The 13383-nt window shown below is 42.4% G+C and overlaps 1 protein-coding gene across 1 annotated transcript in view; it reads left to right on the top strand.

Moving 5' to 3' along the window:
• USP46 (ubiquitin specific peptidase 46) overlaps positions 1–13383 on the top strand; it is a 41672-nt gene that overhangs the window by 13146 nt on the left and 15143 nt on the right. Inside the window, exons 2-5 of the mRNA XM_026699896.2 lie at positions 4363–4443; positions 6926–7139; positions 10653–10882; positions 12581–12657. Of these exons, the coding sequence (XP_026555681.1) occupies positions 4363–4443; positions 6926–7139; positions 10653–10882; positions 12581–12657 (602 nt within the window). The remainder of the gene's footprint in view (positions 1–4362; positions 4444–6925; positions 7140–10652; positions 10883–12580; positions 12658–13383) is intronic.

Here is a 13383-nt window from a genome sequence, read left to right on the forward strand (position 1 = left end):
TTATGGGCCAGATGTCTATGTGTTTGGATCCAAAAATCCCACAGGATCTTGACTTGCTAATTTTCAAGAACTTTGTCAATTTTTGTTGTTGCTGTTATTGTTGATTTATTATTACCATATACAAAAATAGAAACTTATAAATGCCAGTTTTTAAGTTGGTGTTGGCCTTCATTGGCATTGAGATCTTCCCAAGAATCTAGGATGCTGTAATGTATTAGCATATTATATGCACGGATCTGGCCTTTTGTAATTGACAGATGGAAATTTTATCAATGCACAGATATTTTTAAGTGCTGTCCAAGAATTTTTGGTATGGCATCTAGAGTGCTGATAACCATTAGAATCGCCACAGCCAGTTTATGCCATAATCTTTCAATTTCTCAGATCTTGATAGTTTGGGATCTACCCCAAGTCTTTTATTGTACTATCTCCTGATATGGCTGCATTAAATTATCCATACTTTCTCCTTTTCAACTATAGATAAATATGGTGTGTAATAAACGAAGAAGTTATCGGTTTGTATTTGGAAACCCCCCAATATTTTAACCTGCTCATTCTTGGCTACATTTTCAACTCTGACATTCCGATCAATTAAATTTAACCTTCATTGATGGGAAAGTTATTGTTTTTACAGATAGAATCATTTTGGCGACTGTTATGTCATTGTTAAAATCAGTTTGTGTGATCCTTTTCCACAAACCGTTCGAATTAATACAATCAGGGCCGGAACTAAAAAAAAAAAATCAACAAATAATTTGTTGCTTCGTTTCTCTGATTCATGCCAATTAATGATCATGTTGTGGAACATGGCAACCCAACTATGATAGTCTTATAGGAAGCCAAGCCTACGAAGAATATCCACAATGGGCTGTTTTGGTGTGCTGTCAGCTCTTTGAAGTAGACCAGGCTCAAAAATCAACCCCACAAGTGGCTAAAATTACTTTTACTGAGAGCGGCGATAATGGCAGAATCTTGCAAGTCTTATTGTATTGTACCTCATCCTCCTTCTAACGCTAGTTCAACCAATTGGGGAGGTGCTGTCTGAGCCCATTCCAAATACTATCTAACAGATAACAGATAATCAGAATTGGAAGGGACCTTGTAGATCACCCAGTCCAACCCCCTGCCCAAGTAGGAGACCCTACACCATTTCTGACCGATGGGAGTCTAGTTTCTTCTTGAAAGCTTCCAGTGATGAAGCTCCCACAACTTCCGAAGGCAACTTCCGTTCCATGGGTGGATTGTTCTCACTGTCAAAAAGTTTCTCCTTATTTCCAGGTTGAATCTCTCCTTGTTCAGTTTCGATCCATTATTCCTTGTCTGGCCTTCAGGTGCTTTAGAACAGGGGTCTCCAACCTTGGCAACTTTAAGACTTGTGGACTTCAACTCCCAGAGTTCCTTTGCTGGCTGAGGAACTCTGGAAGTTGAAGTCCACAAGTCTTAAAGTTGCCAAGGTTGGAGACCCCTGCTTTAGAAAATAGCTTGACCCCTTCCTCCTCTCTGTGGCAGCCCCTCATCTTTTTTTGGGCGTACTTAAAATATGTCTTGACTCCCCACTTTGGACTGGGCATCACCCCATCAAGGTCCTCTTCGTTACTTTCTATATGAGGCCAGCTGTGACTTCTAGCAGCCGGGGCTGGGAGGGGAACTCAGCAGAATGAAGATTGTATAGTTTGAAGATAAACTGTGTGTAAAGGCTTTTTTTTCTTGGAACTACTGCAAGCATGGGTGCCCCATCAGGTGCAGAAAATCAAGATCCTGGCCAGAACATTGCAGCTGAACTTCCATCCAGTGGGTTTTTAAATTTTTATTTTTTTTACCTTCCCTTATGGATGGCCCGGTTTAGCACATGTATTTGTTTCTTTTCGTCTTTTTTTTTCCAATTCAGAATAGAGCTGGCAAGAATGACACATGTAAAAGCTTGGGTTAGCCTAGATCTGACAGATCATTTCTGACAGCAAAATGAAATTTAAAGTGACACATGACATCGTATGTTGAGCTCCCACCTACAGGCAAGTTGGTTTTATTTTTTTAAAGCAGCCTGAACGCTTTCTGCAATTATCTGGTTTCACTCTCATTCTGCCCTTCAAGTCTTCTGAAAACATCCTCTTACTGGGGAGGGGGGAAAAAAGTCAGAGTTTCTCTCTTAATCTAAGCAAGAGTGAAAACCCTCCCATTCCCCTTTCTCTTCCCTTGCAACTTAAGACAAACTAAAATAGTAGATAGGAAACAATTTGATAAGATTACAAAACTAAATAAACCTGGATAGCATCGGTAAAACTTGGGGAGTGTTTATTTTGGTGTGTTATTCTGGGAAATGATTGATGGCAGGTTAATGGATTTGGTTGTGGAGGGCAGGCAAATAAACCAACTTCCTTAAGCGATTTATTTCAGTTTCTTTCTTCAGAAAGAACAGATCTCGTTCCCTGCTTCCAATTTACAACTGCTGGCATTCCTGTGCGCTCTATGGTTATGGCAGTGGCGCTTAGACTTATATGCCGCTTTATAGTGCTGTACAGCCCTCTCTAAGCGGTTTGCAGAATCAGCATATTGCCCCCAGCAATTTGGGTCCTCATTTTACCCACCTCGGAAGGATGGAAGGCTGAGTCAACCTTGAGCCTGGTGGGATTTGAATTGCCAAATTGTACGCAGCTGGCTGCAGAAGTAGCTTGCAGTACTCACTCTAACCAATGCGCCACAGAGGGTCCTTGATTATATCATAACATTGTTATGATGTGGATAAAAAGCCCGCTTCGTGAGTTTTTGGAAGATCATCTTTTCGAGCATCAAAAAGGATGAGAGCATCCATAACGTTTGCAGCAATGTGCATTGCAACTCCAATGGAGTCGAGGGAGGGTGTGAATTTGCACAGCTCTCTAAAGCCTTGCCTGTGAGAACCATAATGTTTATTTATTTTATTTATTTATTTTGTCAAGCGATTATTAGATAACAAGTATAACTATAAACGTGGTTATGAATACATGAAATGGATACCAGTAAGAAAGAAAAGAAACAATGGAACAGGAATGTTAGGCACGTTGGTGCGCTTTTGCACGCCCCCTACAGACCTCTTAGGAAAGGGGTGAGGTCAATAGTAGAAAGTCTAAGGTTAAAACTTTTGGGGGAAGAAACCACAGTCAAGTAGAGTATACCAGGCATTGACCGCTCTGTTGCTGAAGTCGTATTTCCTGCAATCAAGTTTGGTGTGGTTTACCTTGAATTTGTATCTATTGTGTGCTCTTGTATTGTTGTGGTTGAAGATGAAGTATTCATTGATAGGTAGGACATTGCAATAGAAATTTTATGTACTATACTTAGATTGGACTGAAGGCGGCGTAGTTCTATGTTTTCTAGGTCTAGAATTTCAAGTCTGGTGGCATAAGGTATTCTACAACGAGTAGAGAAGTGGAGAATTCTTCTTGTGAAATATTTCTGGACTTTCTCAACTGTATTAATATCAGATATGTAGTGCGGGTTCCAGACTGATGAGCTGTATTCAAGTATTGGTCTAGCAAATGTTTTGTATGCTCTAGTTCAGCGGTTGCCCACTGGTGGGCTGTGATAAAATTTTGGTGGGCCGCAGAGAAATCTCACCTCCAGAGCACCCTCCCACACAAAGCAATTAATACAGGCTGGGCAGAAACAGACGGCTGCTCAGCCCACATGGCCCGTGGGCACCCTCCCCGCCCACTCACTCCTTACCCAGCAAAGTTGCTATTTTTCCTTTTTCCAACGATCATCTGTTCTGCTGTGTCGGGAGATTTAGAATCGCTAGGAAGCAGGAAATGGTTGGATTTCTAGCTAAGCACAGCTGAACCTCCCTTATGACTGAAGGTTTGCTTGCAAGCAAATTCAATGCAGACTCACGTCAAGCAAATTTGAGAGACTGAGCTAACCGATGGCAGATAGATAGATTTCTGACTGAATCTGTGATTCTGTGAGCAACTCAATCTGCCTGCCTGCTTTGCCTGATTTTGGGTAAAAGTTGCTCTTTTTTATTAAAAATTCAATATTTATATAAATATTTATAATATTTACATACAAGCCATGCCCAGACAGTCACATGACCACCAAGCCACACCCACAAATTAGGCCACACCCACAGAACCGGTTAGCGGTCCCTGGGATCTAAAATTATGAGTGTGGTGGTCCCTGAGGTCCAAAAGGTTGGCGACCCCTGCTCTAGTTAGTACTGTGATATTACCAGAGAAATAGTTACGCAGGATTAGATTAACAACGCTTGGTGCCATTTTTGGTGAAGCAAGAAAAACTGTCCTTTCTGGAACTCATTTGTCCCTCTCTGATCTTATTTGAATTTGAATTTGTGGAAGAATAACAGCCTTTTTCTTTTTTTTCTTCCAGGGCACCAATGCCTCCGCTCTGGAAAAAGACATTGGGCCAGAGCAATTTCCACTTAATGAACACTACTTTGGACTGGTCAACGTAAGTATTATCACTCCGTTCTGCCTTCCCCTAACTTGGTGCCCTGCAGATATTTAGATATCAGCCTGTCACTTCCTTAGTAGCCTTTAGCCAAGCCGGCTAAGGATCATAGGAGTTAATAGCCAGCATAACTGAAAGAAATTGGGCTGGGAAACCCTGACATTTGAAAGAGTATTGTATTTGCAGATATGAGGGAGAAGCCTGCAAGTTAAAGAATCTCTTACAAAGTTGTAAAGGGGTTTGACTAAATGTGGATCGGTGCAGTTAAGACAGTGGATGTAGTTGTACACGGAATCTGCATTCTCATGTCCTTGCAAAGAATCTGCTGTACTTAACCCCAAGGTGCTTTTTGCAAGAGGCAACTGGACTCTCTTGTTTTTCTTTGAAGACATCTCACTTCTCATCCAAGAAGGTTCTTCAGCTCTGACTGGATGGCGGGGAATGGAAGGATATTTTTTACACCACTCAGGTGACTCTGGGGACACAGATAAACCTCCAAGTGGCCTCAACAACTCTCTACAAGGAATTCCATTCCCCACCATCCAGCGAGAGCTGAAGAAGCTTCTTGGATGAGAAGCGAAACATCTTCAAAGAAAAAAAAAAGCACCTTTGGAAATGTAATCAGACTCCGGATACTTATTATCATATGTGGTGGACATGTGTGAAGGCAAGAAAATATTGGACGTACAAACATGGTTGGAGAAGATGATTAAGCAACACATAAATTTTAAGCCAGAAATATTTTTGCTAGATATAATACCAGAAAATAATGACAAAGGGACTATATACTTAATGTTACATGTATTGACAGCAGTGAGAATTGTATTTGCACAATATTGGGAAAATGAGAACACCCCACCAGATGAAAATATAATTCGTAAAATATTGGATTGTGCAGAGATGGATTGACATTGAAAATAAAAGATAAAGGAGACACAGAATACTATTTAACATGGAATAGGTTTTATCAATGGTTAGAGATAAGAGGGAGAAATTAGATGAAGAAAGAGTATTGTTATGTTTAAGTAAAATATGCATGTAGTTTATAATTTATATGTCTGCCAATATATTTAATAGGAACATAAATAAGTGAATATAATTAGAAATAGGATAGGATAGGATAGAATTCTTTATTGGCCAAGTGTGATTGGACACATAAGGAATTTGTCTTGGTGCAAATGTTCTCAGTGTACATAAAAGAAAAGATACATTCGTCAAGAATCATAAGGTACAACACTTAATAATAGTCATAGGGCAATAAGCGATCAAATCATACTAGGAAACAGTCAATATAAATCGTAAGGATACAAGCGACAAAGTTACAGTCATACAGTCACAAGGGGAGGGGAGGGGTGGTAAGGAGTAATGAGAGTAATGAGAAGGTTAATAGTAATAGTAGTGCAGACTTTGTAAATAGTTGGACAGCGTTGAGGGAATTATTTGTTCAGCAAAGTGATGGCACTTGGGAAAAAACTGTCCTTGTGTCTAGTTGGTGTGCAGTGCTCTATAGCGTCGTTTTGAGGGAAGGAATTGAAACAGTTTATGTCCGGGATGTGAGGGGTCTGTAGATATTTTCACAGCCCTCTTTTTGACTTGTGCAGTATACAGGTCCTCCATGGAAGGCAGGTGGGTAGTAATTGTTTTTTCTGCAGTCCTAATAACTCTCTGAAGTCTGTGTCTGTCCTGTTGGGTTGCAGAACCAAGCCAGACAGTTATAGAGGTGCAGATGACAGACTGAATAATCCGTCTGAAGAACTGGATCAACAGCTTCTTGGGCAGTTTGAGTTTCTGAGTTGGCGCAGAAAGAACATTCTTTGTTGTGCTTTTTTGATGACGTTTTTGATGTTAGGTGTCCATTTTAGGTCGTGTGATCTAGTAGAACCTAGAAATTTGAAGGTCTCCACTGTTGATACTGTGTTGTCTAGTATTGTAAGAGGTGATAGTATGGGAGGGTTTCTCCTAAAGTCTACCACCAAATGTAGTTAGAATTATTTTGTTATATTATTATTATTGCTATCAGTATACGTGTTATTTTTCCCCTTTTCTTTTTGTAAAATGGACAATACACTGTATTCAAAATACTTATATATGTACAAATAAATAAAAACCGACTTAAAAAAGAAAAAGAAAGAAAGCACCTTTGGGATAACCATGACCTGGATAACTGAGAATCTCCATGGAGATACTGTACTTAATGTAAAATTCTTGAAAGGACAAAGCCATTTACTGCTTTATTACGAACTCCTTTGATTCAAAATGGAGAGCAACTGAATTGCCATTTGATTGCCAGATCAAATTTAATTGCCATTTAATGCCAAATCAGATGGCAATTAAGACACCTGCAATCTTCATTCATCATTGATTGCTTGAGTAGTGATTAGCAGTGGTAGGATGGTAAAGAGCAAGCTGGATTAATAATCAGATGTTGCAATAGCCATTTTTTTTTCTGCCATCCCTTCCTTACCTGTATGCTTATTTTCAGTTTGGCAACACATGTTACTGTAACTCCGTCCTGCAAGCTCTGTTCTTTTGCCGGCCATTTCGGGAGAATGTGCTGGCGTATAAGGCCCAGCAGAAAAAAAAAGAAAACCTCTTGACCTGCCTAGCAGATCTTTTCCACAGCATTGCTACACAGAAGAAGAAAGTTGGGGTGATTCCTCCCAAAAAATTCATCTCCAGGCTACGGAAGGAGAATGGTATGTGTAGATCCAAGCTATGCAAGCCAGTGGTGAATGGAGCTGTCCCTCTCATTTTTTCAGGGTGCCGTCTGATTTTAGTCATATAGTTTACGTATTTCATATGTGTTCTGACCAAAGGCTTCCCGAGACACCAACAAACACAAGTTAAATCCAAAACCCTTTTATTTTAGTTCAGCAGCTGTGAGTTATTGTCATTCACAGCCCATAATGAGTCTCAACCAGTTATAAATAGTCCCTTAAGAAAGTTCAAAACATTTTCAAAGATCCATCTCATCCTGGGCACCCTGTTTTTGAACTATTACCATCTGGAAGACAGTACAGGATAATAAAAACAAGGACAAAGAGGCTGAAAAACAGCTTCTATCCCAGGGCAGCAGCTCTTTTGAATTCTACTGTATAGTGCAGCGTTGATGTAGTGTTGGGGTTTTCAATTCAATGTGTGGAGCATGAAAGATGTGTGTTTGTGTTTATTTTCATGGTCATGATGTGCACTGAAGATCGTGTTTGATTTTGTTGTATGAGGTGGAATGACAATAAAGTAAAGTAAACCATGGAAGTCTGCCAAAGTTCTTTGGGAGAAGTCTGATAAGAATGCAGCTTTATCTTTCTTGAAGTGCTGCCAATGACTAAGGTACCAGTTAGTCTTTCAAAACCCAACGGAACACAAATTCACCACGGAGCTTTCGGGTTCCAAACCGACCAGAGCAAACAACGTTGCTTCCTGCAAAGGTTCCTGTCCCTTTGCACTTCCTTTATATCTTACAGGAGGGGCAATCACCTCCCAGCCTTACACCTGAGTCACCCCTTTTGTCTCAGCTGCTCTTGCCTTCTTGCAGCTCTCTGCACACATGCACTGGGAACAGGCTCCCCTGGTTCCTCTGTCTGGCTGCTGACAGATTCTGGAGACTCCGGAGTCAGCGCCCCACTCCCAGATGGTCCTAGCCCAACCTCTGCATCGCACGCACAACCAACGTCCGAGTCCTCCCCAGATTCCCGGACTTGCCCCTGTTCTTCCCCACTGTCCGATTCTGCTGCCGTCTCCACAGGCTGCTGGCGGACCACAACAATATGTTGATTGTTTAATGACCCCGTAATCCCTTGCAGGGTGGAGTTGGGGCAACTGAATGGAGCTGAGTTTTACTGGCCAGATGCCCTTCCTGTCGCCAATGAGGAGTTTTGTTCAGCAGATGCATTCTCATTGTGCCCAGAGAGAGAAATATCTGCCTCCACCTAGGATCGAACTCACAGCCTCCTGATTGTGAGGCAAGAGCTCCACCTCTAGGCCACCACACCACTCTTTACATATACCATATCTTGAGATGCAAAAATCTGGATGGTTACCAGTGGAAGCCACGGAGTTTTCTCTTTTCTGCCATATAGTCGTTGTCTGTGCTTTTACAGCCCAGTTGTTGTGTTCTACAAGCCAGTGTTTTGAAGCCTGACCACTGTCTGAGGCTTGAGTGTGACTGACCTAAGGACACCCAGTAGGCTTTGTGCCTAAAGTGGATCTAGAGCTCACGGTCTCCTGGTTTCTAACCTGATCCCTTAACCACCACACCAAACTGGCTCACCCATAGCAGCCTAGAGCCCAGGTGTGCTACTAATACTTCTCCATTGACTTTGTATATAACTTCAGCCAACTCTGATGGGTTTTAAATGCGTGCACCAGTCTAGGGGGATGAGAAATTCAAGGGCAGGGAATGACTGCTGCTTCAGGGAGCTGCAGTTTGTGCTTTCCTATTTTGGGGGCCCCGGGCCTCTCTTCCCCAATGCCCTTTGAGGAGAGTTAACGGAGGGAGAATTTTGCACTGTCTCTCATTGGGTGGCATGCTAGATCCCAGCTGTATAACATCTTTGCTATATAACATACAGGTGATTGTTGTTAGTCGCAAAGTCGTGTCCGACCCATCGCAACCCCATGGACAACGTTCCTCCAGGCCTTCCTGTGTTCTACCATCCCCCGGAGTCCATTTAAGTTCACGCGGACTGCTCTCAGTGACTCCATCCAACCACCTCTTTCTCTGTCGTCCCCTTTTTCTTCATTTGCTCTCAATCGTTCCCAGAATTAGGCTCTTCTCCGGTGAGTCCTTCCTTCTCATGAGGTGGCCAAAGTCTTTGAGTTTCATCTTAAGGATCTGGCCTTCTAAAGAGCAGTCAGGGTCGATCTCCTCTAAGACTGACTGGTTTCATTGCCTTACAGTCCAAGGGACTCGCAGGAGTCTCCTCCAGCACCAGAGTTCAAAGGCCTCAGTTAGAAAGCCTCATATATAGTTATATAAAGCCTAACATATAGTTAGGATTTAAAAAATGTACTAAACCACAAATTATGCTAGATCTTCTCTATTTAGATCCCTGTTGGGACAAATCTTAGCAGAAACAAATCCGTGTTTGGCCTGCATAAGGTCACACATAACTTCTTGTGGTTCGTCGGTAGCCTATGCAGTCGGCAGCAGAATCTGACAGTGGGGAAGAACATAGGCCAGTCCAAGAGTCTGAGGAGGACTCGGAAGAGGGTCCTGCATCCGATACAGAGATGGGGCCAGGACCATCTGGGAGTGGGGTGCTGACTCCAGAGCCTCAGAGTCCAGCAGCAGCAAGGCAGAGGAACCAGGGGAGCCTGTTCCCAGTGCGCGTATGCGCAGAGCTGCTAGAAGGCAAGAGCAGCTGAGACAAAAGGGGCGACTCAAGAGTAAGGCTGGGTGGTGATTGCCCCTCCCCTAAGGTATAAAGGAGGTGCAAAGGTAGAGAAACCTTTGCAGGAAGCAAAGTTGTTCGCTCTGTTTGGATTAATCCTTGAAGCTCTGTGTGGACTTTGTACTTCAGTTGTTGTTTTTTACAGTTAATTTGGCCCTTTAGTTATTGGCAGCAATTCAAAGGAGAGAAAGGTGGGTGCATATCTCAAGGAACTGTTTGGGACTCATTACAGGCTGGGAATGAACATAATTCCCAGCACTGAAATAAAACAAGAGTTGTTTGGAATTAAGCATGTGCTTAATTACAGTCTCAGAAAGCCTTGGTCAGAACATAATTCCTGGGTGAAGGACATATTTTTGTACCAGAAGAAAAAATGTCCTAAGTCCACCTGCATTTCTTCCTCCTTGTATGAAAAATGTCCTTCAGTCAGGAGTTGCCTCACTCAGGGCACTACCTGGAATGATCATGACCCCTCAAGGAATCCTGTACAGAATCCATGAAGCGACAGCTGTTAGAATCCTCAGTTTTGCTAACTGTCCTGACTGCCAGTGCCAGCCACAGGCATAGGAACTGGCCTTAGGATTGTAAATTAAAGCCTGGGGACTGAAGAGATAAATGGGTATAGTTTTGGGCATCTGGTTTTTCTTAAATTTGATTTTTTTAAAAAATTCCTTTCATTCTTTTCTTTCTGTATTGGTTTTTACTCGTGTCTTTATCCCTGAATCCCAGAAATAGTGCGCACTACAAAATGGGTGGCTCTAGCCATCTTTTACATAAATAAAGATATATCCTTTCCTCTTTTTTTTTTTTTAATAGATCTTTTTGACAACTACATGCAGCAGGATGCTCACGAATTTTTGAATTACTTGCTGAACACGGTTGCTGACATTCTACAAGAGGAGAAAAAGCAGGAAAAACAAAATGGCAAATTGAAAAATGGAAACATGAACGAAGCAGAAGAGAACCATAAGCAGGAGCTCACGTGGGTGCACGAGATCTTTCAAGGAACCTTGACCAATGAAACGAGATGCTTGAACTGTGAAACTGTAAGCACTGGCAGGGTTAAAACAAGAATTACCTGTAAACAGCTGGATAATCCTTGCACGGTCAAAGAAAATTGTACATTTATGAAAGTCACTGAAATGAGAATGGTCCTAGTAGTTGGTAAAGAGGTTTATTTATTATGTCTGTGTTTGGGGCCATTTATCTGTCCCCATTTATTGTGAATGTGTTAGAGTTTGCAGCAGAAATTCAAATCCAGAAGGCACGCACAGATGACTGATTCAGCAGGACTCATCAACTTCTTTATATACATAATAAAATTTTAAGTAAATGTACAATACCCATGTAAGTTCTTCCAACGTGGTAGTAGAAAGTTACAGGCAAAACACAGGCAGAGGAGAGAACAGCAGAGAACAGTTCACCGATGGGATTCAAAAATCCCAGCAATGGGTTCACTGTCCGGTTGCTAGGTGGGCGTGGCCATGGTGGGTGTGGCCTACCGGAACTTCCTATTTCTGGCTTCCGGTAGGCCTCCGGAGCCCAGGGGAAGCTGTTTTTGTGCTCCCAAGGGTCTGGAGGCCTCCCCCCCGGCCTCTGGGAGGGCGAAAACAGTCTCTCCCTGAGCTCTGGAGGCCCACCAGAAACAGGCCTGTTTCCAAACTTCCGGAAGATCCGTTTTTCCCCTTTCAGAGCCTCCACACAGACCCTGCACTTACCTCCATTGAAAATGGGTGGCTTGAAAAATGGGCGAAAAGGAAACACCAGGGAGGAGAAGGGCCAGCCAGTCGGTTGAAGTAGCAGTTCGGCGAACCAGATGTAACTTTAACATCCGGTTCACCCGAACCGGTAGAATCCGAGCCCTGGAGCAGTTTCAGTTTTCATTCATAGTTGCACTTTCAGCTTCATAGCTCAGAGCTTAATATAGAGCCATGCCTGGCCTCCTTTCAGTTTCCAAACAGTCCTCATTGGCTGACTTAGTTGCTATGCCTATTCATTGGCTGACCTTGTTAGCATGCCTCTGCCAGTTGATGAATATTCAGACAGAACATTATTTTTTAAAAGGACCGCTGATCTCTCAGTCCAGTTTCTTTATATATGCAAAGAGCACTGGGGGCATAATTTTAATAGCAGTAGCACTCAGACTTCTATACCCCTTCACAGTGCTTCACAGCCCACTCTTAAGCGGTTTACAGAGTCAGCATATTGCCCCCAACAATCTGGATCCTCATTTTACTCACCTTGGAAGGATGGAAGGCTGAATCTTGAGCCTGGTGAGATTTGGGTTAACAATGCTGGAAGATGAATTGGGCTGAGAGAGAACGATTGACCCAAAAGTCACCCAGACAATTTTCACAACTAATGATAAACATATAAAATAAAATCCTGCCTTAGAGATATGCCGAATACACAATCATAGTTACAAAAACTAAACCACGATTAGATGTTACCCCTACATTGGACCACAAATGCCTGAGCGGGGGGTGGGTGGGTAGGTTGGGAGGGTTGGACTTGAAGACCTCCCAAGGTCCCTTAACAGCTCTGTTCTTCTATTCCAAATGCAAATCTGTGGTTGTAGAAATTCATTTGGTAATAATTTGGATTGGGGAAGTTGGCTGCCTCAGTGTTTCTCTAAGATTCAGTGAGGCCTTTCTGGTGTATTGACAGGATAAGAATCATTCTTCTCGGCTAAAGTAATATGTTGCAAGGCTTTAAAATGCTATTAAATCTTGTTTTTGTGGCAGGTTAGCAGCAAAGATGAAGATTTTCTTGATCTCTCTGTTGATGTAGAACAGAACACATCCATAACTCACTGTTTAAGGTAAACACGTTTTCACAATGGCCGGCATTGTTTTCGCTTTATGGTTGTTAAAGATTAGTGGATAGTGAAAAGAAAAAAAGTTATATAGGTGTTTCAGAACGACGGAGCAAAAATCAAATAAAGAAGTGTCATTAAAACTTTTCTTGGCAGGCAGGAAGTCAGAATACCTGGTGTAGCAGAATATTTGACAAAAGGTGGATGTTTTTGAATGCCTCTGTTATTTGCTTCAGAGAAGTCCCATTGGTTGTAATAGGATTAGTCAGAATCAAATAGATTGAGAATAAGACACACAAGAAAGAAACCCAACCGTGAAAGTCGTCTATTATTTGTCAGGCCACAAGCCTTTTATTTAATAATACAAAGCATTGCTCTTTGTCCTGCCCTGTTGTGGTTAGCCGGCAGCAGGTGCGGACAGCTGAGGAGAGCGAGGACTCAGATGAGGGGACAAGACCATTAGAGAGAGGACTGCTGCCTTCAGAAATTGTGGGGGCTGGCAGCAGCAATGAGGAGGTTCCCGAGGAGCCTGTGCCAAGTGCTCATGTGCTCGCAGGAAAGAGCAGTTACAGCAGCACGGGTGACTCAGGAGTAATGCTGCAAGGTAATGGCCCCTCCTTCAAGAAGATAAAAGCCAGCTGTGAATCGGACCTTCTTTGCAGGAAGCAAAGACATTTTGAAACTCAGCCTTGTGGACATTACAGTATCCTAAGTTGGTGTTTGAAGACCATT

Source organism: Pseudonaja textilis, chromosome 6, assembly GCF_049901715.1.
Source record: "Pseudonaja textilis isolate UNSWEBS1 chromosome 6, rPseTex1.2, whole genome shotgun sequence".
NCBI lineage: Eukaryota > Metazoa > Chordata > Lepidosauria > Squamata > Elapidae > Pseudonaja > Pseudonaja textilis.